The sequence below is a fragment of the Aricia agestis genome, chromosome 12 (genome assembly GCF_905147365.1).
Source record: "Aricia agestis chromosome 12, ilAriAges1.1, whole genome shotgun sequence".
NCBI lineage: Eukaryota > Metazoa > Arthropoda > Insecta > Lepidoptera > Lycaenidae > Aricia > Aricia agestis.
In genome coordinates this window covers 1541482-1567620 of record NC_056417.1, presented here as the reverse complement: position 1 = coordinate 1567620, position 26139 = coordinate 1541482, and the positions used below count along the sequence as shown (strand labels likewise).

Here is a 26139-nt window from a genome sequence, read left to right as displayed (position 1 = left end):
TATTTCTAAGGACTCAAGTACTGCTAAGCTTAGCTTACCGCAGCACTCACAGACATTTAATTATGATTAACATTCGATTTAATGAAGAGTTTGACAGGTAATGTATAGGGCTTATGTCAAATGTTTAAATTAATTACATTTAAGTAATTGATGTTCCACTCTGAGTGCGGCAGTTAATGACTGAGTGAAGTGGTAACCATTTTTATACGTGAGAGAGCCATGCTTCGGCACGAATGGGCCGGCTCGACCGGAGAAATACCACGTTCTCACAGAAAACCGGCGTGAAACAGCGCTTGCGCTGTGTTTTGCCGAGTGAGTGAGTTTACCGGAGGCCCAATCCCCTACCCCATTCCCTTCCATACCCTCCCCTATTCCCTTCCCTTCCCTACCCTATTCCCTCTTAAAAAGACGGCAACGCACCTGCAGCTCTTCTGATGCTGCGAGTGTCCATGGGCGACGGAAGTTGCTTTCCATCAGGTGACCCGTTAGCTCGTTTGCCCCCTTATTTCATAAAAAAAATAAAAAAATATATTATTAGCAATTTTTTAATAATATAACATTTTTTTATAATATCTATGGACGCTTCACACCACGTCAGTCTGGCTCTGTGGTAAGTACCTGAAAGACTTGTGTTACGGGTACCCGACAACGGAAATATATTTAATACTTTTTATACTATACATATTATATAATTAAGATTTTTATTATATGATACACATATTTTAATACACGTCCATGACCCAGAAACTTGAAAACTTTTTGTTCCGTCGGCGGCATTCAAAACCGCGATCTCTGGCTTGAGCTACCAACAGCCCACCAACTGAGCCACAGAGGTCGTCAAATAGCAATAATTTAGATTAAATGCTAAAAATTAACTAGTAATCTTTTAAAATGAAAATACAAAGTAGTTTTATTTACGTTTATTTTTCGCCATTAAGAACTTGACATTTAATGACAAGTGTCATTTCGTAATTTACAAACACACGTTACATTGTCAAAAATACAAAATGAAAAATTAAAACAAACAATAAATTATTCTTGTAACATACAATTTTATAACATTTTACAGCATAGGCTCTTAAAAAAAGAAGGTCACTCTTCATGTCAAGTAATTCGTACTAATTTGACATTCGTCAGTTTGACAGTTTTGACAATTCATTTTCTGAATTGATTTGAGAGGAATTGCAAAATGTGGCCATTTTTAAAAAGACAAAAATGTAAATTAAGTTTGTTGCACCTAGAAAAATATCTCAACATTATTTTACCGATAACAAGAGATTATTGCAATACCAGACTCTAAGGTATTTTCTTTGTTCTCAGCTAATAAATGTTCCATCTGCGCTGACGAGTCCCTAAGAAACTTTGCTAATATAATAGTTCGGTGATAGTTTCGTCGGCGAACTTGTGCAGTTTTATCATAACTCAATCAGAATTTAGACTATTCCCACAGCGCTTGACTTGTACAAGTCGTACGGAGAATTAATTGTTACTAAAGATAACTTATAAACTTATAATAACAAATTACATAATATTAATGAAACGATAGTAAATTGTAAGTAGAAAAATTATCATATAATTATTTTATTTTTATTACAGAGTGTAGTTATCTTTTTATTTACAAAATCTTAAAATTTACTGTTTTTTATTTTATTACATTGTTTAAAAAATGTACAATGACATCATATTTTAGAAGAAGTGTTTGACAATGTAACGCATGTTTATGGCCAATCTCCACGTTGGGCTATGATAGCCATTAGCCACGATTGGCCATCATTGCAGAATTCTCAATATTATGCACAATCAACGCCGTTCGTAATCGCCTATATTTGTCCATCATGGGCCAACGTGGAGGGACCGTATTATACATATAAACTAATAAATACATGTATCACAGAACAATTTAATCGTGCTAGAAATTGACCATACAGTTATGGTGGATGACCATAATAAAAAAACTTTAAAGATAAATTGCTATATTTCAACAAATACTTCATAACAATTTCATAATTTAAAAACATAATACTTTTTAAGACCTCTACGCACCACAGTGATTCAACTGTACAGTTCGGCAACACTATAAGCCCGGGCGCGCACTAGCGGCTAAGCCGCGGCGGCCATCGAGATAGAGATAAACGACGCGCACCTGGCCGCAACGCGACCAGCGGCCACACCATACATTCGATGGCCGCCGCGACCTGGCCGCTAGTGCACGCCCGGGCTTACAATATTATATTATATATTAACATCACTTTTTAGACCGCTATAATCGGTGCACCTTTTTTGAAATTTTATATTATTTACTCAAATTAGATTATTTTAATTCCACAATAATGCTTTGGTTTTGTTTAATCTAGTCCGTTTTCTGTTAAGTATTCTCATAACCGTCATATGATTACTTTTGGAGTACTGAGCGACTAGAATTGGACATTAAGTCTGGATGTGCGTCCGCGCATACGAGCGGTTTAGACATACAATTTTGAGCTTTAATTAGAATACCATTCTAGTGAAAATGGACTGGATTGAAAACGGAACGAAACTGCATTAATGTTGCATCAAAAGAGTAAAAATATCTGTACAGCCCCCGTAGACAAGTGGCAAAACTTAGTCAAATCCATACATTTTGTAGCACTAGCGTTAGCGTTAGCGCTTTGCCACTTGTCTACAGGCCCAGTTCTGTTACCGAACTGTACAGTTTCATCATTGCGTGTGTTGAGGGTAATATTTTTCGCCTTTTTATATACACTGGCACCGAAATAAAGCAATTTATCCTATGAATACAAAATTGAAACGGTGATAATATTTCATAGCTTAGACGTACTTATCATATTATATACATTTATATGGCAAATAATGTTGAAATGTATTTGGCACACAATTCCACTCGGTCCATGTTTGGAAACTTAATCGTAAGTTTCATAGTTTCTTTGTATTATTTTTGTTTCTAAGAATGAAATTAAGTTTATTGTAGCAAATTCAATTAACTTTTAATTACCTATTTTTTTTTAATTAAAGAAAACTTATTATATTCCAAGTTTATATGTACGTGGGAGAGCCATGCTTCGGCACGAATGGGCCGGCTCGACCGGAGAAATACGGCGTCCTCACAGAAAACCGGCGTGAAACAGCGCTTGCGCTGTGTTTCGCCGAGTGAGTGAGTTTACCGGAGGCCCAATCCCCTACCCTTTCCCTTCCATACCCTCCCCTATTCCCTTCCCTTCCCTTCCCTACCCTCTCATATTTCCCTATTCCCTATTAAAAGGCCGGCAACGCACCTGCAGCTCTTCTGATGCTGCGAGTGTCTATGGGCGACGGAAGTTGCTTTCCATCAGGTGACCCGTTTGCTCGTTTGCCCCCTTATATCATAAAAAAAAAGTTGCTGTGTTAAATTGTTAAGCCACACTATTAAAAGGTGTGGTAAGATCGACTTTATTTCCAACGATAATTTGGTCACAATATGGATCATTATAGATCCATTTCGTATTACGTAAGACGCTCAGGCAAAAAAATCACATGTGGGTGACTCTGTTTGATGCAACTCTTGAACATAAATTATACAAATATAATATTTATATATTAATATTATATTATAATAATATTTCATTTTTACACTTTATTGACCTTATACAGTGTGTAACAAAAATAAGTGACAATACTTTAGGGTATGTACGTGTTCCTTGTAGAGAGTTCACTGTGAAAGTAGCAGCGCTGAAAGACCAAAAATTTTTTTCACTTTTGTATGGGGAAACTCGTGACGCACAAAAGTGAAAAAAAAAATTCGTCTATCAAAGCTGCTACTTTCTCAGTGAACTTTCTACGAGGAACACGTATACACCCTATAGTATTATCACTTATTTTTGTTACACACTGTATAATAAAAAAAACAAGCAAGATAAAATTTCATCCATAAATCTTATTTAAAAAAAGATCCCCATAAAAAGTCAACATTTATAGAAAACGCAAGCGAAGTCCCATAGGAAATTGCAGTAAATCTATTAGCGTAAAGTGAAGTACCAATTAGTGATTTCGTTACTGGCGAATTCGTTACTTCATAAGCTGCGTGATAAAACCATGTACAGAATTTCCGATGCCAAAAACACGTGTACGAAAATGTCAGTTTGCAACTGTTGAGGTAAAAGAGAAGCTCAAATTCTGTGTTATTAGTGGTGTCTCTCATCCCCAGGGAAATTTAATGATTAGTTATGGACCTACCTAGTGAAATTTCCTATTGATGATTGTTTATTTACAATCATAGTATGTCTGTATGAAAATGTTGTGTTTATGTCTTCCCTATAATTATATTTTGGGTACACGTGCCTCGTTAAAGTTGGTTTACATTGATTTGTTGCTTTTTTTTTAGGCTTCCATGGTCAAATGGCTAAAAAACGAACCTTTAATTACTTAGGGTACAAAATCTCAAACTATCCAAATATTTACAAAATATGTCAATAAATTGAATTGTGCAGTCATATTATAGAGATTCAAAAGCACTAGCTCGGACAAGCTTTTCAGATAAGGCTTTCACGGAGTACTTATTAGCTGACATCGCAGTAGGTACTAGGGGATTAGAAGTTGGCAGGAGGTCTTTGACAAAGGGAAGAAGTGTAGTGCACTTGTGCGCACAATGCTATTGTTGCGCTCCGTGTTCTGTTGCTTTGTTATCCTAATTAATGTTACGTTTGTTATGTTATGATGACTATATTTATAGAGAACCGAAGTATTTTGGTCCTTATGTTCTTGAAATAGGGCCTAGTCTGAGGTAAAATTATTGTAAACAAAAGTAGATACGGGTGGTAGTTTTGATCCAGTTGATCATTCTCATTTCTCTTATTTATTAGTAACCATTGTTTCTTATATACCCGATACGGTTTGGGATCTAATTACATCTAATTATTGTTATAATTATAATATGTAATTAGATAATGTAGATTGAACGTGGTTTGTCAGCGATAGCGACAGTAAACTTTAGGTAAGCCTAAAATCATTAAAATTAAGAGCACTTAAAGATAATACAATTGTTTTTAGGGTTCCGTACCTCAAAAGGAAAAAACGGAACCCTTATAGGATCACTTTGTTGTCCGTCTGTCCGTCCGTCCGTCTGTCAAGACCCTTTTTCTCAGGAACGCGTGGAGGTATGAAGCTGAAATTTATATCAATTACTCAGGTCTACTGTCCCTTGAAGCTGTGAAAAAATCAAACTTCTAAGCCAACGCAATCAAAAGATACAGCCGTTTATGCCGCAAATTTTCGACACTTGCAAGGGAATCAAAACCTACAGGGTGCTTCCCGTGAACTCAGAATCTTGAAATTTGGTACGAAGCAACGTCTTATAGCATAGATAAAGGAAAAATTACGAAAACCATAAATTTTTAGTTACATCACATAATATATTTTTTTTTAATAATTTTAAACTTACTACCCATTTCCTCATAAACGCGTAGAGGTATTAAATTGAAATTCATACCAAATACTCAGGTCTATAATACCTTTAAGCTGTAACAAAATCAAACGTCTATGTCAACGCAATCAAAAGAAACAGCAATTTAAGCTGCATATTTTGAAACTCGCAAGTACTCGCAAGGGAATCAAAACCTAAAGGGTACTTCCAGTCGACCTAGAATCTTGAAATTTGGCATGAAGCAACGTTTTATAGCACACATAAAGGAAAAATTCCGAAAACCTTAAATTTTTAGTTACATTACAAAATATATATTTTTTAATAAATATAAACTTATTACTTTTTTCCTCATGAACGCGTAGAGCTATCAAGTTGAAATTCATATCAAATACTTAGATCTAATTGACGAACTTTGTAAACCTTGCAGGTTTGTACGGAACCCTCGGTGCGCGAGTCCGACTCGCACTTGGCCGGTTTTTTCAATCTAAGCCTAATTCAAAGTAATTACTAATTTGTTGTTTCAAACTTCAATGTTAATAATAATTATTATTATTGTTTCTAGTATAGAAATGGCATTATATAGGCTGCATTTTCGTTCACGTATCTGTAGATTTTTGCAGGCTTAAAAATGTCCAGATTCTCTTTTCTGAACCAGTGCAAATCTGAACAATCAGTTCAATTGAAGTATAGCGAATTGACATACAGAGACACATTCGCAGTATTCTATAAGTAATAAAATATGTATAAGTATGTATTTCGTTTCATTCTAATACAAAACAATAACAAAATTGTTTGAAAGTAAAATATGAAAATATTTTTTATTGAAATCATACGGATATTAAAATTAAATCAATGAAACACTTTCAGTTTATGAGAACCTAGTTGCGCGAAACTTCGTTTGCGCTCCCATGGGAATAGAATATTTTCCAGGTTATTTTCACTTTTAATTCACGCTTTTAGTTAGAGCATATTTCATGTCATGATATTTTCATGTTTACTATGTTAAAATATAATTCTTTTTTAACGAAAGACATATTATGTTCACTATAAAATTTGTTATAATTTTAACAGGTTTTCGTTAATCAAAGTTATACCAATTATTTTTACCTTCTCCGTCGCGTCTGTACAATTATTTAAAGTTAGTTACATAATATTATAATTTTCACAGCCATTTAAATTTTTTTAGTTCGTGTTTTTCCAGCCTCCAGAATCATGATATTTTAAATTAAGTTTCCAAGACCATGGACCGAGACATGAGATAAAGATTTAGAAAGTAAAAATATAATCTTAATCTATAGCTTAATTACAAAATTAAATGCAACTTAACTTTACTTAGGCCTAACTTAACTTAGGCCTATCTTATGCCTGTCACACACGCACGAATAGTTTGCTCCAACAACAACCTCCAGTGCTTCACTATATTAGCCCATTATGGACATATTAATATACAGGCATAAACGTGTTGAGGGGTGTATTTCCCTAAAGGCACCACGTTGGGGCATAATATCAAATCTGTCTATGTACACAATCGACAACGATCGTCAGCAATTATTATAGACGAATGCTACTTTACATGTTCATGATGGTTTGTATTGTCCATCTTGGAGCCAACAACATCAAGGCCAACTTGGAGATTTAGCTTAAGTTTGAATAAAACCTTCATTACAGTAGAGCCAACTATTTGAGCGTGTATAACAGTTATTACTACTCACAGAAGAAGATAAACATACCTTTATCCATTTATACAAGTATCCTCTCAACACATGTAAATCACAAATGTGTAATAAAACATAAAAATTCAGTGCTTCCTATAATTAAGTATAGATTTATATTATAATATATTTTCTCATATTGATACAGCCACTCACCACACACTTAAAGCGTCTTCACAGCATCAAATCTGATATTTTTCATTACTCGAGAAAATTACAGTCAAATTTATTTTTCTTTCACTTTACGTATTTTGCTATTTATTACATAATACAGTTACCCCCTTACTAATAAACGTTGTATAAATTTTGAATAGTTATAAAGTGTTTTGTTCCTGTCACACAAGTGACATTTTTAATTGGATTGAAGAAGACAAAACACTGTATAACTATTCAAAGCTTATACAGCGTTTATTAGTAAGGGGGTTATTATTTAGGTGAGTTATAATAATATGAAGCGGAACTTTTTTTAGAATAGCAGGCCTAGAACGGCCTCTATGAGAGTTTCGTATTCATGTTGGACCATGATGGATAACGTAAAAGACAAAATATACATCCTCGTCGCTTGGTCCATGAAGGCAAATATAGGCAATATTTGCTTTCATGGACCAACATAAAGCTGCATTTTTGTCATTCATAATAATTTTTGTCATTTCTGACGATGTGAAACGGCTGCATGTCAGATAAACAACAAGAACATCTAGTGCACTCGACTCTGTATTATTTTTGATGGTTCGACTAAAAAAAGTACTGCTGAAATATTAAGAGAATACTACCTAAAGCTTAGAAGGAATTATTACAGTAAACATCCGACCAAAATCAGACATGTTGCACACGTCATAATAATTATTATCAGAATATTAACAGAAACGTTATCTTTTTGTTTTTAACCGACTTCCAAAAAGGAAGTTATATGTTCGACTGTGGATTTTTTTGTATGTTCAACGATTACTCCGCCGTTTGTGAAGCGATTATTAAATTTTTTGCTATCTTTGCTGGCGCTACCTTTACCTTGAAAAAATTGCAAGTTCACTCAATATCGTCATTTTAGACCTACAAATACTCCAAGTAAATTGACGCTTAAGCGTTTCTGTTCCTTATATTTTCCGTGAAACTGCAAGCTTTCATAAATTTCTGTTTCTAGTATAAGATGAATATCCGTAGCCCGTATAAACTAAAATCGTGTCGTTTCTGAGAAGTGAAAATTAAGTTTCGTATACACGTTCAAGTGTCGGACCGATTTTGAACGAAGTTGCTTGCGTTGCTTGTTCGCTTTGATTATGAAGCAAGAGATTTTGATATATATTTCAGTAAAAGTAAAGTAATTGCAAAGAAAGGTAATAAAGTACGATTCTTTTAAAACTTGAATCCGCTGTCATTGCCTGGCAAGTTTTCTTTTTCTAATGTGACAGATAACGACATGCAAACTGCGGATATAATAGAGATTATTTGCGATGATAATAAAAAATATATAATAAACGTAGAATTTTCTAAAATATTTTTTTTTGAGTCGGATACTTCCTAAGAATTGTTTTTATAATTACAAAGTTACAAGTTAACAAAAATAATTTAATTTCTTATACAATTACCTTTATTTAAAATATTCAAAAAAACAATTTAATTTCCTAGCTTTTGGAATGGTTTTAAACAATGTCATTGTAAGCCAAGAGTACTGTTTATTTTTTTATTTTGGCACATCTTTTACTATAATATTTTTATAATCAAGTGATAATTATACAAAACTTAAAGTATTATAAAATAACAAAAACATACAGAACAATTTTGTTGTAGACATAGATGACAATACAGAAGAATAACAAACTTAAATTAAACTTTATTACATAAAACATTCAAGATTTGGCTGAGCACATTTTGAACAAACGTTTCGATGTTGTTGGTGAGTGGCACATTGTCCTACCTAACTATACACACGTCAGTTAAACGCTCCTCAAGGCACTGTATTTAGAAAATATGTGTACGGACATACATACGACTAGCAGCACGCCTGCTCGACGCCCACCCGAATCTGCAACAAGAATTGTATGTATGTTGAAAACTAACAGGCAGACTTTCACATTTATAGTGTTAGTTTGGAATTTTGGAATATGCTTTGGACGTGAAAACCCCACCCTATATGGGTGGCGTAGGAACTGTGGTGACAGGTGACAAGGAGACACAATACCAGGCTATAGCAAGAGCATGAGATCTATAGTGTTTATGTTGTGATGATCTGTAATTGCTCTGTTGCTAATATGGTTCTCACTCGCGCTAGTAAATCAAGATTACCAAGCTATTTTTTTTTATGAAATAAGGGGGCAAACGAGCAAACGGGTCACCTGATGGAAAGCAACTTCCGTCGCCCATGGACCTGCAGCTCTTTTGAAGCTGCGAGCAGCTTCAAAAGAGCTGCAGGTGCGTTGCCGGCCTTTTAAGAGGGAATAGGGTAATAGGGGAGGAAAGGGATGGGAAGGGAAGGGAATAAGGGAGGGTAGGGAAGGGAATAGGGTAGGGGTTGGGCCTCCGGTAAACTCATTCACTTGGCGAAACACAGCGCAAGCGCTGTTTCACGCCGCTTTTCTGTGAGAACGTGGTATTACTCCGGACGAGCCGGCCCATTCGTGCCGAAGCATCATGGCTCTCCCATGTCTAATTTGACATCAGTAGAGCTTACCTGACGCTGTGAACATCGACAGATGCGGGGACCGGGCTATCATGATCGTGGCGTTGGTAGCTCTGGAATATGGCGGGCGTGTGGGCTGCGTGGCCTCGCAACGAGCTGTGATGACACCCTTAGCTGTGGTCACCCGAAACCGTATGGGCCGCCAGCTCGCCCGCAGCCCGAACTCGTCCGCTGGAGACATCTCTGTGTTGTCGTTCATCCATGGCTCCGTCTGAATAAAACACATTACAATGTATGTCCATATAACTTTAAAATATTTGACCTAGGTATTATGCAAACAAAACATGCTCAATGTTGCATTAAAATAGTTGAATCTTGATTTGTATACGCAGCAAGAATAATTTTTTTAAAAGGACTACGAAAATTGCACCCCGCTTAATATGATTGATCCAGATCCAATTGAAAAGTTGTACTCCAATTTTGTTTAGGGAAGGAATCTGGAATGTTGTCTTTAACATTTTTGTTTTAACCACCCTTGACCGGATATCAAAGGTTATTTCGTTATTTATGGCTTACAGGAGTAGCAATGGTGGGAATTTGTGGTGGGTTAATTCTAGTCCAGTCCTCACCTTCTCCGGAATCCCATCGATGTACCACATGAGTGTCGGCGGCGGCATGGCGGGCGCCGTGGAGCAGTTTAGCAGGATGTCTTCATTGAGCTGCACGCTGCCCGCCAGACCCGTCACTAGAGGGTCCTCCTTCATGGTTACTGGGGGAGCAGAGAAGGGTTACTTTGGAAATTGACACCGGGAGGACAGACTCGGTAATGGTCAATTTATAATCGCGAAATCGCGCGTCTGATCAATGCTTTTTAAAATCTCAGAATTATGTGCGTTACGCTCTGGAGTTAAGGTTGAATTTGTAATGTTCAGTTTTTGGTAATTCGCTTCGACTCTGCCCTAGTATAAATTGACCCTGAAAAGTTACTGGTTTATGGAAAATAGCGATTTGGTTTGTTGTTTGTAATTTTATAGACCAATAAGAACTAGCCTTTTGGAAGTAAAAACTTTTGTAGCAAAGAATGAAGAAGTTGAGCAAAAATGTTTGACTCGTTTTTATAATGCTCGGGCCACACTAACGAGAAACGCCGTTAATTATCGCGTTAATTCTAAAACATGTTATAGCATTATCGCCTTAGTTAGTGTGGCCCGAGCATAACAAGGACACGTGGTCTAATCAGAAATTCATAACACGGAAGAAGAGTAGACCGTCGGGTTAGCATACGAACTGAGATGTTCCCTTCTTTCTACCGCATGGAGCCAACATATTTTGCTGTTTAGTTTTAACTTTTGCTGGTTACGGGGTCCTATCCATATATTTTTTTTATGTTAAAATATTTGCTGGGTCAAATAATATACGTCAAGAAGACTAAAATTCCAGTAAAACTAGCCACATGGCTTATTGGCCCGTTACCGGCAAACTTTTAAACTCTGTTAGCTATTATCCTGGCAATGTCTCAAATTTCCCAAAACCAATTTCCCGGGAATTCCCCGGAAACTTTATTACGGCGTAACTTATTGAAATTGGATATAGATTTAAAAGTCGGTCATGGTCACGCTTTAAACAATTTTAGCTATACGAAAAGCTGGTTGAATTTTCACGCTTTAAACAATTTTAGCTGGTTGAATTTTTGCAGGTTATAGTTGAGTGCCGCTTATTTTCAGTCTAGATTAAAATAATAAACACGAAAGCATCTCTGTCGGTCTGACTATCTATGAATGTTTCAAAAATTTTGTCCGCGAGTCAACAAAATGTGACCCGAATACATGCATACTTTATGCATGTATTCGGTACACAATTTTGTGTTTTCATAAAAGTGACAATTATTGTCAACGGCTTTATTTCATGAATGTTAGTGTTTCGTACAATGATATTCTATGTTACTAGTATTTTAGAAACTCATTGGTTTCGTAGCTATTGTCATATTTTAGTGTGCGAAAAGGGACCAAATTAGAAACGGTTGAAGTATAGGAGATACGTTTCCATAGCTTTTATTATTCGTAGGTCCTATGAAAATCAAAACGATTTCCGAATATTAAAAAATTAAAAAATTACTTTAAGGAATTTTAAGGAAATTTAAGGAATTACTGTATAGAATAAAATTGTATTTATAGGAAGATTCTTTTGACGTGTTCTTTTCAGAAGTCTTTGTCTAAAAGTATCATGTGAAAAAATGTATGTCGTTAGTTTTACCTTACATAATTTAAAAAAAGTAAGTTAGTAGTCAATAATTGATTATAAATAAGTAGTCAATACTTTATTACATTAATAAAAAACCTTTTTAAATGAGAAAAAACTATTCGAGCAGTCTATTCAAAGCCAACTAGTCTAAAATGGCAATGTCCTCCATCACTAAACAAGCCCAATTGAACACAATTGCACCTCCATCCCACAATAAGAGAATTGGCCATCTCCTACCCCACTTATATAATAATCATTATGTAATAATGTACTTATCTCGGTTGAATGTATTGAGTAACATAACACTTTTTAGGATTCCTAAGCTGATAATGGGAAACCAAGTTATTAAAAAAACTAGGCCTTTACATCCGTTGTGGATGATTTATACAGTATTTTTCAGAGCGAAGTAACCACTCCTCAAATACTGTAGTGCCTGGGACAAGTTTAAATGTCCGTATGGCTGCCCAAGCGTATACGGCATTCTCACAACATAGTCGGCCTAGTCCAGAGGAAAGAACTAGTCAATACGTCTGGGACCAACTATGTGCGGGTTTCCTCACGATGTTTTCCTTTACCGTACGAGCGTCCGTATTATGTACTTGAGATCAGAAAATGTCTCATAGTACACACCTCCACCCGGGTTCGAACCTGCACCCTCTAAGAGTGCAAACCAAAGGTCTCCATTAGGCCACGGACGCTCCAAGTTGTTAATGGCAATTATATTTTGCTTTTGTTTTCAGCTTCAACATGAATCGTGATGATCATATTTGTGTGACAAAGTACTTACTTTGTCACACAAATATAATCATCACGAACTTACTTAAGTTATCATAATACTTTTGGGTGTGTATGAGTCCTCTGTAGGCTGTATAGAGTTTCCCCATACAAATCACAAAAAATTGGTGTTCAGCGCTGCTTTTTTTACAGTGAACTCTATAAAAGGGGCACATACACACCCCGAAATATTATCACTTAGTTTTGTTACAGCCTGTATACAGGCGATATAAACGTATAAAATGTCGTATTCAGTCGTATAAAATCGACGTAGATTATGGTTACTGAAGACAAGCGCAAGCATGGCAGTAATCTTGGTAGTAATCATAATTATTGGTTATCCATCATAACCTAACGTGAAGAGAGGCCTTAAGAGTTAAGACGATTTCTATAATATGTAGTAGCATTATAAATTTATGATGTTATTTAGTAGTCGTTGTCTACAGTTCAGGTGACTAGGCTATCATAACTTTGATGGAGTACTCACTTTACTACTTACCAGCGACTGTCAGGAATTTCGTCTGGTTCACCACTGCGAACCTGGGACCCTCGGTGGACACTTCGCACGTGAAGGACACAAGAGCGTTATACCTCCTCGGTAGTGTCACAGTGATCGCACAGCTCTGCAGGTTACATGATCCCCTGGTAGCTCCGCCGGCGCTCGTGTTGAAAGTGCGCGTCTGTGGCTGCGAACAAGAAATTGAAAATATAATTCTTTTTTTAAACTTTAGTATGGGATTTTTATTTTTTCAGATAATTTTGACCACGGAAGAAGACATAGAACTTAGAAGTTTACATGATACTGTACGTAATTTACTGCAGTCAGTAGAACTATATTGACGAGCATTCGCGTGTAATGTAACATTATAGATTCGACAGCAAGTTGACTTCATTGTCACGTAGCGTTGATGTTACAAGTTGTATCAAGATATTTCACACTGTATACACTCACACTGTATTAGGTGCGCATTGTAATGCTCGGTTCTCTCCCCCACTGATGTAATGCTCGACTCTGTAGGCTTATTACGAAACCGTTTTGAGACTCAAACAATTGGACATTGCCGCGTCCTGCTCTAACAACGTCATTTCACGTTTGTTAGAGTGGGACGCAACATTCTCGTACGATTGTTTGAGTCTCACGTTTCGTGGTACGGGCCATGTAACGTTACATTACAAGTGAATGTTCCCGGTGAGGGAGCAACTTTATAAACTCGTAATTCCAGACTTGTTAAACTGGACTTCAAGTCTATATCTGAGGATACGAATGCATTACTCTGAATCGTTACTTTAAGTCTTTGGCAGACTTTGGTTACGTAATATTTAACTTCGATTGCTTTTTTGCGTTGAGTTTACTATTATAAATTATTCAGTATTCTATCAGCAATAATATTGTAATTCTAACTTATACTAAAAATACAGCCTTAGAAAAACCCCCAACTTCTAAGCAATAAGCAAACCTCACCCCGGGGCTCTACATAATTGTAATGTTATCTTGGAAAACATTATTAAAAGTTATTATTAAGATATATCATTTATTTAAAAGGGATTCCGAAGTCCATTATAATAAATATATTCGCAAAGTACATTACCGAATAAAATATATTTTGGGATTCGGTCGGCGATTCTTCTTCAGTTTGATGAAATTTTATCGTCGAAAAAACGTTAGAGCGCCCCAATGTAATAAACTCGCGACTCTTATTTTGGGTTATTCAGATTTCTATGAAAACATTTTGATGAACATGGTTGTACTCGCGGGTAGGCATTCATGTTTCTTTCTACTTTACAGCCCTTCGCACTTTAAGAGAGCGACTAACCCTAAATTGTCAATTTTATAATTCATTTTTATACTTGAAAATAAGCCCCGAATTGTTTCATTTTTTATACATACGAGTAGATTATATTCCAAGTATTTGATGTGAGCGAAAATACGATATTATAAAATTTTTTCGATAGAAAAAAATCACAAAAATCGAATGCGAAAGTTAAACTGTTGAACCGGTTTAGATGGGTGTGGAGATATTTTGCGTCCCGGGAAAGGAGTATTGATGTATTGATCAATATGAACGACATTGCGAGAAACATCTTTTAGATACTGATAATATTGTAATTGCGAAAGATTTTTTTTTATGAAATAACTCCGGGCAAACGAGCAAACGGGTCACTTAATGGAAAGTAACTTCCGTCGCCCATGGACACTCGCAGCATCAGAAGAGCTGCAGGTGCGTTGCCGGCCTTTTAAGAGGGAACAGGGTAATAGGGGAGGGTAGGGAAGGGAACAGGGGAGGGTAGGGAAAGAAATAGGAGAGGGTAGGGAAGGGCAAAGGGTAGGGGGGCCTCCGGCGGGGACGATACCGGTTCCTCCTCGTTGGTGTCCCTGGGCTCCTGGGTGCGCCAACCCGCCCTTTACACGGGGTGAGGTACTCAGGATGGCGGAACGTCGGTCTTTCCTATTTTTCTTTCTTTTTATTAGTGTGCTCTTCGTTTTGCTTACTTTGTTTTATTTTTCTATCTTTCACCATCTTCTCTACTCTGTATTTCCTTTTTGTTTATCTCTTCTTTACATTAGTGTGTGTTTCTGTGTGTATGTCAGTGAGTGTATGATTTGACGGATGGACCCGTGGGTCCCCAATCCCCGGCATAGGTACCCGGCCTTGGGATGCATGGCGAGCGGGAGGTCTGCGCCGCAAGGGTACCACAACAGGGCAGAATCACCCTTAGTAATTGATCAAACATGGAAGTAAGCAATGGAAAAAAATCTCCCCGGGCGGGTTCCGGCAGTCCGGTGGATGTCGGAGAATCCCACACTCCTGCTTCGGGGATACCGCACAATATCGAAAGACGCAGCATGCGTCCTCGCAGGCAGCGTTCCTTGGGACATTGAAGCCAAATCGCTGGCTGATATTTACTGGCGTTGCCAAGCCGAGCGCGAGGAGGGATATCTTCCACCGCCAGACTATATACGACGGTGGAGGAATGACGCGAAAGACCACGCATTCGAGCAATGGCTGGCACGACTAAACGAATCCACAGTTAGTGTCGACCTACTAGCTGCTATGCGTCCCGTACTGAGGGAGTGGGCAGACAGAGAAAGCGGGGCGCTATCTTACCGCCTCACACAGGTGCTGACCGGACATGGGTGTTTTGGTCGGCACCTGTGTGACATCGCCAGACGTGAGCAGACCACAGCCTGCCACCACAGCGACGACGAACGGGACACGGCACAGCACACCCTGCTGGCTTGTCCCGCATGGACCGGACAAAGAGCGGCTCATCAAGCCGCCATCGCAAATGACATTTCGCTGCCAGCGATCGTACGCGCGATGCTGAGTAGCGAAAATTCCTGGAGAGCAGTCGCGACATTTGCCGAGGAGGTGATGTCAGCGAAGGAGGAGTCAGAGCGCAGACGTGAGGCAGAGTCACTCGACCCTCAGAGGAGGCCAAGGCGAAGACAGAGGGCCAGACATGGGCCCGACATCCCAGCTTAGCGGGGAAGCTCGGAGTACCGGCGTGGGAACGCCGTCACCCAACAGCACCGAGCTCCCGAGTTGGCTGCGATGCGCTAAGTGTTCCGCGCATGGCATCATAGTACAGTGCAGTGTGGGCCTAACAGCCATGCACTAGTGCCTTTAGGGGTATTCGCTGGCAGGGTCGCGGTTGTGTATCCCGCATATCCCGTGGCTCTGCCTAAAGCGGAAAGTAGGAATACTCGTTCGGTTTTTAGTGGGTGTGCCCGGGCGCGGCCTCACCGCCCTGGGGAGTCCCACATACCCCAGTAGCCATCCCCAGACCGCCGGGGATGCGTAATAGCATTTCAAATAATTTAAGAATTCGATGTTGTGTCATGGTCATTAATATGATGAACATTTTTAATTTGTGTAATACTGCAGTATCATTCAAAAACATTTTTGACCGACTTCCAAAAAGGAGGAGGTAATGGCTAAGTTCTATGTTAAGTATCTCAGTTCTGGGCTGGTACCGACTTCAAACGAATAAAAATTGAGAACATATTGGTCGAGATGTCGAATTTCGAAAAAGGCGTTAATGAAGAATAATAATTATTTCATACTTTGTAGATCATATTTTTAAGAAGAAGTTTTTACCTTGAGAGTCGGTTAAAAGTTTTTGTTAAAAATAATAATTTATTAAAAGTTATGACTTTATGAGTTAACCAGAACCACGATAATTTTTTTTCTAATCTCCATACAGATTTTTTTTGCATCCAGAACTAACAAACACACACAGTGTGATGTTTTTGGTAATGATTAATTGTCTTTATCAGTCATTCCATAATATGCGGTTCAAATGAATATTACACCTACCTGTTGAATGAATCTCTGTGTCCCTTTATTGGAGTTTTTTGTCCCAGATCGGTCAGCAATTATCGAATGTTCTCGCTTTGTACGAATAATTGATGTGATACCTGTTGTCGGCTATCCGGAAAACAGAAGTTGTTTGGAGGTGGAATGTTGTGTTGTCGGGACACTTGTTCGGAAGCGAAGCAATCTATATTATATATATAATATAATTAGATGCTGTTAAGCATTGGTGTGTCATCCCACATCGGACTAGTTTTGAGTAATCGGCGTTTTAAGTTTTTTTGGAATAATCTTTATTTTCTGCTTATTTTAAGCAAAAAAATGTTATTATGCGGTATCATTTTTTTTTTTGTTGAAATGCGTAGATTATGATTATGAAAAAAGAAATTAATTTTACATTCGTTTTTAAGAGAAAAAGTATAAAAATGGTTAATGCTATATTGCTATAGGGCATACATATAACAATAATGTCCTATTATATAAAATTACCTCGTCACGCCCACACCGCTGAACCGATTTTTCTGAAATTGGGTATGGAGATACTTTGAATCCCTGAAAAGGACATAGGATCCTTTTTATTCCGAAAAAATGAACGGTTCCCAGGCATTCAATAAAAATGATTTCTGCTTATACCGCTACATGGATTTCAATGATATTTGGTATGTAGATACGTTATGTGTCGGGAAAGGACATAGGATACTTTACATCCGGGAAAAAGGTACGGTACCCGTATGATAAACAAAAATGATTTGCGCCTAAGCCGCTGAACCGATTTTGATGAAAATTGGTGTGCACATACTTTGGCTCTCGTGAAAGGACATAAGATAATTATTGTCTTGAAAAATGTACGGTTTCCGCGTTATAAAGTTGCCTATTTTGCGCCTAAGCCGCTGAACAAATTTTGATGAAACTTGGTATGGAGATACTTTGAGTCCCGGAAAAGGCCATAGGATCCTTTTTATCTCGGAAAAATGTACGGTTCCCAGGCGTTAAATAAAATGATTTCTGCTTATACCACTACAATGGATTTTGATGATATTTAATATGCAGATATATACGTTATGTCTCGGGAAAAGACAGAGAGTTCCCGCTTCTTCTTCCCTTCCCGCACTTCCCGCAGAGAGCTCTTATGTATTGCGCACACACTTGGGCAGTATGATATTACTCCTGCGTAACTGGCCTGGTTTTATTGAAATCGGCCACCGCCACCGAAACCGGTATGGGAGTTTTTAGGGTTCCGTAGCCAAATGGCAAAAAACGGAACCCTTATACATTCGTCATGTCTGTCTGTCTGTCCGTCCGTATGTCACAGCCACTTATCTCCGAAACCATTAGAGCTATACTATTGAAACTTGGTAAGTAGATGAAGTCTGTGAACCGCATTAAGATTTTGATACAAAAGTTGAAAAATTATCAAAAATTTTAGGGTTTCCCTGAAACAAAAAAAAATTTTTGTCTAACCCATTCGTGCGGGGTATATATATATTTTTTTATGAAATAAGGGGGCAAACGAGCAAACGGGTCACCTGATGGAAAGCAACTTCCGTCGCCCATGGACACTCGCAGCATCAGAAGAGCTGCGCGTGCGTTGCCGTCCTTTTAAGAGGTAATAGGGTAATAGGGGAGGGTAGGGATGGGAAGGGAAGGGAATAGGGGAGGGTAGGGAAGGAAATAGGGTAGGGAATTGGGCCTCCGGTAAACTCACTCACTCGACGAAACACAGCGCAAGCGCTGTTTCACGCCGGTTTTTTGTGAGAACGTGGTATTTCTCCGGTCGAGCCGGCCCATTCGTGCCGAAGCATGGCTTCCCCACGGTAAATATATGGATAGGTCTTCAAAAATCATATTGAGGTTTCTAATATAATTTCTTTGTAACCTGAATAGTTTGCGAGAGAGACTCCTCCAATGTGGTAAAATGTGTTCCCTTTCTAACTTCTAAAGGAGGGGCATGATAATTCTAAAAAAAATATATGATGTTCATTACTATAAAAACTACCAACGAAAATTGGTTTGAACGAGATCTAGCAAATAGTTTTTTTTATACGTCATAAATGGTAAACCTTAATTTACCTTTCATTAAATCAACTGAAATATAAAAATAAATCAAAAACCTTTTTATTTCATAGAAATTAACCTTATTGCTGCTGCAGAACCCTTCATGGGCGAGTCCAACTCGCACTTGGCCGGTTTTTATTTATTATAATTACCAGCATTGGACATTGGGCATAATTATTGAAATACTCGTTAGTCTAATTAAATTATTAATCTAATTGCAAACATTTTATACATATTATTAACTAATTAACTTACGGGTAATTTCAGATGCACAACAATTACTTCACCAATCTGATTAATTTGTAATCTGATTAAAATTACTACTTACTTTTTGCCCAACTCTGCACGTGATAAACTAATTATTTCTTCATTAACTAAACTTAATCAAAATCGGTTCAGGGCCTCTATCATTAACTTTGTCACTTCCATGCAGTTTCCTTGCAATTCACTTATCAGTTGAAAAGTGAATGGTTCTGTTTCGGTATCATTACCGCTTTTACTTCTGAATGGTTTTAACCTGTAATATTTGTCTCTGAACTGGATTAAGAAATGTCAAACACGAACGTCAAATTTGACAAACGGAATTGTTTTTTTTTTAGGAATTGAAATGGCTTAGCCATAACGACTAACGGAAAAATTGTAAACCAAGATGAAAAATAGTTTAAAAAAAGATTGATATTTTTTATTATAAAATATACTATTTTCTAATATATAACGTGGTCAATGTAGGAATAGTTACTTTTGCACTGATTTATTGTATTTAAAGGTAATTATTATAAATGTGTAAATGGTTTTATTTATATTTTTTTGGTATTTTATAAGCCCTTTATCAAAACACTGAGAAAATAACACTCCTTCATGTTTATATTATCACAAGCATGGTGATCTAGAGGAGAAAGAATTCTCTGACATTGGCAACTAACTGAGTCGGCAATTAAAAAAAAGAAGAAGGAGACAAAAAAAAAAGATAATTAGATATTGTTATTACGTTTATAGAGATTATGTTTTAAGCAAGAAATTGATAAGTTTATTATTACCTATACCTATTTGATACCTATGCTAAATAATCTACCTTAAAAAAGTCTTAGAAATGCATCAAACTTGTGGATTACAATTACATGCATTACAACAGAGTTGATGTCATGAGTTGAACATAGTTTGTTGAACTTGAACTCATTCTTGAACACCTACGTTTTTTTGAGCTTTCAAATAGGTATTATTGTAACATAAACAGGCAATTTATAAGTTTAATAATCCCCTTTTCGTGCCTTGTAAGGCATTTTACATTATTAGTACTGTGTACGCTGAACCAAATATTTTTCAGGATAAAGGATGATTGCTAACACTGAGATACTATAAGTACTACATTTTATAATAAAGAATTGTAAGTGTAATGATGACGAAGTCCTAGGAAGATAATATATATTCACTCAAAAGCTTAAATTAAAAGAAATTTAATAAATACTCGTTTTTAAATGTTTTTTCATTTATTTTCTCACTTAAATATACCTACCTTAGATACATATTCATACACAGCTTTCATCAATAGGTACTATATTTGTCTTACACCTTATTATCAACCTATATCAGATAAGCAAGTGTTAAATCTCTTTTATATTATACTTATAAAAATATTTATACAGTGGAAATCTTAAACAAGGTCTTGTCACTTAAAATCAAAGAAGATGAATCAAATATCCCTTGTGTAAATATTAATTTATTATTATTAAAGGAGTTCAAATACAAACTTTTGATGAAAGATAAAAACAATATTATAATTTCAGACTTTTATTTGGCAAACCAATAACAATTAGAAACTGCATTGCAAGTTGCAACTATGGGAAATTGCCTGGGATATCTCAGACAGAGAGCGGTCAAGGGTTTTGTGTTCTTTGTGTTGTATTATGTTGTAGAATGCCTCCCGTGTGAGTATCTCTATATATCACACAGGAGGAGTTCTGAATGTGTCAGAATTGCTCCTCAGTCACCAACGCAAATGCTTCAACGCATGACCACTCTGTCTGATAGGTCCCTAAAACGACCACATCTTTTTAAAATGTATAATACATGAGGACTTACTAAAGTCCTCATGTATTTTAAATTTTAATGTAATAATATAAAACTAATATTATTATTATTGAGGTACAAAAGTATTTTTGGTAATAATAATATAAGTTCCAATGAAAATATTATGTTTTATGAGCAATAAGTATGTTTGTTATGCAATTTTTGTTATGTCTTTTTGGAAAAAGTACTATAAGTAATGTAGGATTATACTTTTGAGTTTTAGTGACTATTCCCATTGTATATTATATCATATTGTAGTCAAGAGAAGTTATAAATGAAAAAGTGCATATGAGAATTTAGCTAATTTGGATTTTATATTATCAATGATTTAACTTTTCTAGTAGTTTAGGTGTATGTGTGTGTGTTAATATTTATTCGTGAATATACATGAATCTAAAGTTTCAAAGGTTGTGTTCTCAAAATTCTTGTTATTGAGAAAGTAATACCTTTGAATTTACCTCTTTGGTGCAGCGTTTATCATGCATGGTTTACAAGGTAATAGTTTGTGAAATAACACAAAGACCTACTGCAATCAAAAGATTGTACGAAATGCTCCTAAGATAGGTTCCTAAGAAGTACATAGTAAGTCCTCATGTATTTTAAGTTTTAATTTAATATAAAACTAATACTTACTTATTATTATTATTGAGGTAAGTACAAAAGTATTTTTGGTAATACATAATAATATATGTTCCTATGATAATATTATGTTTTATGAACAATAAGTTCCATATGTTTGTTATGCAATTCTTATTAAGTAAGTCTTTTTTGGAAAAGTACTATAATGTAGGTTTTTGTTTTTGAGTAAAATTTAGTGATTTACACTATTCCCATCATATAATACCATATTGTAGTCAAGAGAAGAAGTTATAAATGAAAAAGTGCTCATATGAGAATTTAGCTAATTGGGATTCTAATTGGGATTGATAATATCATATCAATTATTTAACTTTTCTAGTAGTTTAGGTGTGTCAATGTTTATCCGGAGCATGTTATACATACATCTAAAGTTTAAAAGGTTGTGTTCTGAAAATTCTTGTTAAAAGTAAGTACTTAATATTGAATTTACCTCTTTGGTGCAGTGTTTATCATGCATATACCAAAATACTTCAGGTTTACAAGGAAATAATTTGTGAAATAACACAAAAACCTACAATGCAACTATAAGATTGTACCTGTAGGTTTTTGGTGAAAATTCATACTTGTTTTACAGTAATTATACACAACACTTGTGTTCCTTATACCTTGTATGTGTTTCTTGTGTACTAAATCAATGCAGTCTTAGCTCATCGCACAAATGCAAACCTTATTGTTGACTAGACATATAGGTATATTGTACTAATATACTACACCTCACTTATGTTATTATTCTGAAACCTCACTAACACTAAATGGATTACTAAGGTCTCTACGTCTTTACTTATGTATCACTTCGTGATTTAACTTGAGAATACTTAATCGTTTTCCAAAAATTTGGACACTTCGAATGTTTAGTTTTTTGGTTTTAATAACGAATTATTTTCACTAAAATATATGCTATAGACTAAAATATAACTTATTAAGTAACTAACCAACTAAATAGCAATATAATTTAAGACTAAAAAGTATGTAATAAAATTACTAAAATGTAAACTATTCAGTAAAAGCTACTCGTTGGTTGGTGTTTATTGAATTGCTGTATTTGACGTAAAAGCAAGCGAGCTTATGTCAGAAGTGTTGTCATGATACCGAATGATACGAAATTATTACTCAGTTAACAATGGAGAAGTGAGTTTTGTGTCACGTGACCACTGACTGGCTGGAAAATAGAGGTCATGGTACCAAAATGCGAGCCAGTCAGTATTCTGGCTGGCTTTAAGAGCTCATGATAGAGGGGCAGCAGTTTAAACGCAAATTAATAAAGTTAATTGCGTGAAAACCGAACATTTTCCATGATAAAAAATATTATCCTATGTCATCTACATGTACTCTATATCGATATCATAAGCCAAATTCATTTTTCTTGACTGCGCGGGAACCGTACATTTTCGGGGAAAAAGTATCTAATGTCATTTTAATTTATTCAAAGTATCTGCATACAAAATTTTATCAAAATCGGTTCAGCGGTTTAAGCGCAAATCATTTTAGAAACATAATAATACTCCCCACACCGGTTTCGGTGACGGTGGCCGGTTTCATTGAAACCAGACCAGGTACGCAGGAGTAATTTTATAGTGCCCAAGTGTGTGCGCAGTACACAAGAGCACTCTCTATTCCTTTACTCTCATAACCCAGTGGGACGGAAGACCGACACGACTGGCGAGAGATCAGGCGCAGGACCGACTTTTTACATGCCCATCCGACGCATGGATCTTCTTACTTGTCAGACAATCAGGTGATCAGCCTGCATTGTCCTAACTAGACTTGGAAATAACATGTTTCCAACGCGGGATTCGAACCCACGACCTCCGGAGTCGAGAGCGACGCTCTAACCACTAGACCACGGAGGCGTTGAGGCGTTTTTTTTAGAAACATAGTACATAAATGCTATATACAAAACCTCACTAAGAGGAATAAGCATTAACCATTTTTGTACTCTAGAATATGCTACAGTTGGTTTTCAAAAAAATGGATTTCACTGTCGTAAACCTTATGTTATAAAGAACAAAACTGCATTATTAACTCAAAATCCGATTTTATGTGGAATGAAACACTAATGCTTGACAACAGCCATATAATATAGTCTGTGCTGTACATAACATTAGAAACTTAATTTGCATAATATTTAGGTTAATGTCTGCCTCCGCAATCGCGAGATTGTATTATATAATCTTGCACAATCGATCATGGCTAATCATAGATAATAATTATGCCTCTACTAGTTTTACGATCATGGTGTAAAATGTAAATCATAGTTGTCCGTCAAGGAACAACATCTTAAGTCTGTTCGGCTTAATGAAGTGCAGTGTCAGGTCACCAGGCTCGCAGACGTAGTGACAGGTTAGTTCTCATTACCCTAGGGGCCAGTCTCGCGACAGTACCCAAGTTGTTACGGTGCAGTATTATTGATACGTGAGCCACGTGAGCTGATTTTTTTTTTGTCGGCTTTTGGCACTGACACTGGGAGTGTACTTTTCCACATACCTACAAGGGTAAAATTCTTCTTACAATATATTTTTTCATTATCGTTTTACCACAATAGACATAACTACCAGTAGTTCGACTGCAAAGAAACGGACAGGTTTCAATATCTGTCAAATTCGTCGGGTTTCACTAGGATTATGAACGGAATGTGCCTCGCGCTGGCTGATATATTTTATTTTTAAATATTTAAAATAAAGATTTCAAAATTGGATTCGACAATTTTAATCGCATGTGCCAAAACACAAACAACAATACGACCAAAGAGGAACACGTCCAGCGAATATGTCATAGTTTTAAATTCGTAGGTAACAATTTAACAACCCTGGCGAAGATTTTCGTCATAATACGTCAAATTTAAACATTTCAACATCAGTTCTAAGTCGGCATACTCTATAATTCTGTCTACTCTGGTTTTACTATATCGTCAAGTCTAAAGTCTAGTCAAAGTCTAAGTAAAAGTCAAAACAGTCAAGGAGTCAAGTCGGTCAATTCAGTAAAGAGCTTTACTAAAACTTTCGATGGAGTTTTGGAGGGAACACAAAAAAGCACGTTTCTGGAAGTTGCATAATTTGCCTACACTTGTGCACGATATCGAATATCTAATGGTTAATATTCCACCAATATAACACATTCAAAACCCAGTTAATACAATTTTAGGAAAACCATACAAAAACACAACAGTACTGTCTCACATTCCCGGCAAAACTCCACGCGAGTTGTTGATACCCTAGTTTCGCAATATTACCTGTTGTCCCGGAGTGTAGCGGAAGATCTCGTTGGTGTCCCGATACCACTTGACGGAGTGTAGGGCGGGGTCACCAGGCTCGCTGACGTAGTGACAGGTTAGTTCGACGTCGCGGCGCGGATCGCCGTACTGCGGCACGTCGAGAAACGTTATGTTGTGCGCCGTTACTATCACTGAAACAAACAAAGTATAAGATGACGCCGCGTTAAAGTAAAAAAAACCGTGTAGGATATGTTTTAAATTTGCTTGTTTCCTATGAGAGGCCGGGCCGACCTCTCATATAAAACAAGCAATGAAACAACAAAAAATGGAAAGGGCGTAAGCGACAAAAATGTTTTTGTCGCGTAATTTAAAACCCATAAATACATTCCATATAAGCTATGGACAAATTAAAGTGTATGCTTGAACCAATTTATCTACTATCAGAGAAGTTGATTCCTATGCAAATCGGGGACCTAAGTAGTTTGGTTGCGTTACGTCAAACCCAGCTGACAGATCACAATTAACCATACATAAAGTATTATAGTATAGATGTAATCTTAGCTCGTCATCGCGTGGCCATTTTGTGCGTATTTTCATACAAGTAGTGTGCGTTTATTTTCTTAAATATTTCTATTTGTCGATCATTTCGAAGCACATTATAATCCAGAAAAGAAAGTCATTTAGTTCATGATATCGATAAACTATAGTTCAAGTAATGAGAATCCGTAAACACACGTAAAAAGCTATGCAATTTTTGTAGTCAAATTATTAATTGATGCGACATTTTTAGCAGTAATGCCCTATATAGCACGAATAAGGGATTATGAAACTTATAAATTATCTTTTTACAGCCCCGGATCTTCAATTTTTTTCAGGCGGGGCAAAAACTGAAAAATGCTATCCCTCACGGGCGTGTATATATACTATAGCTTTGATAAGAGGGGGGGGGGGTCCCTAACGTAAAAAAGCGGCCAAGTGCGAGTTGGACTCGCCCCCTAAATACCTACTCTGCCTACGGACACGCTCCACAGTATAAATATTTTTATTATATTGTAAATAGTAAAAAAAAACAATATGTACCTCGCCGATGACAATCGATGACAATAATATTA

General features: G+C 36.5%; 1 protein-coding gene across 2 annotated transcripts in view; it reads right to left on the bottom strand.

Annotated features, from left to right (window-relative positions):
* Positions 1 to 8944: 8944 nt before the first annotated feature.
* LOC121732589 overlaps positions 8945 to 26139 on the bottom strand; it is a 44288-nt gene continuing 27093 nt past the window's right edge. The window contains exons 2-6 of one of the 2 annotated variants that reach the window (XM_042122523.1): positions 25046 to 25218; positions 13239 to 13425; positions 10354 to 10493; positions 9776 to 9995; positions 8945 to 9130 (exon numbers count right to left, since the gene is read on the bottom strand). In XM_042122523.1, the coding sequence (XP_041978457.1) occupies positions 9042 to 9130; positions 9776 to 9995; positions 10354 to 10493; positions 13239 to 13425; positions 25046 to 25218 (809 nt within the window). In that variant the 3' untranslated portion in view covers positions 8945 to 9041. The remainder of the gene's footprint in view (positions 9131 to 9775; positions 9996 to 10353; positions 10494 to 13238; positions 13426 to 25045; positions 25219 to 26139) is intronic. The other variant, XM_042122524.1, reaches the window with a different exon arrangement.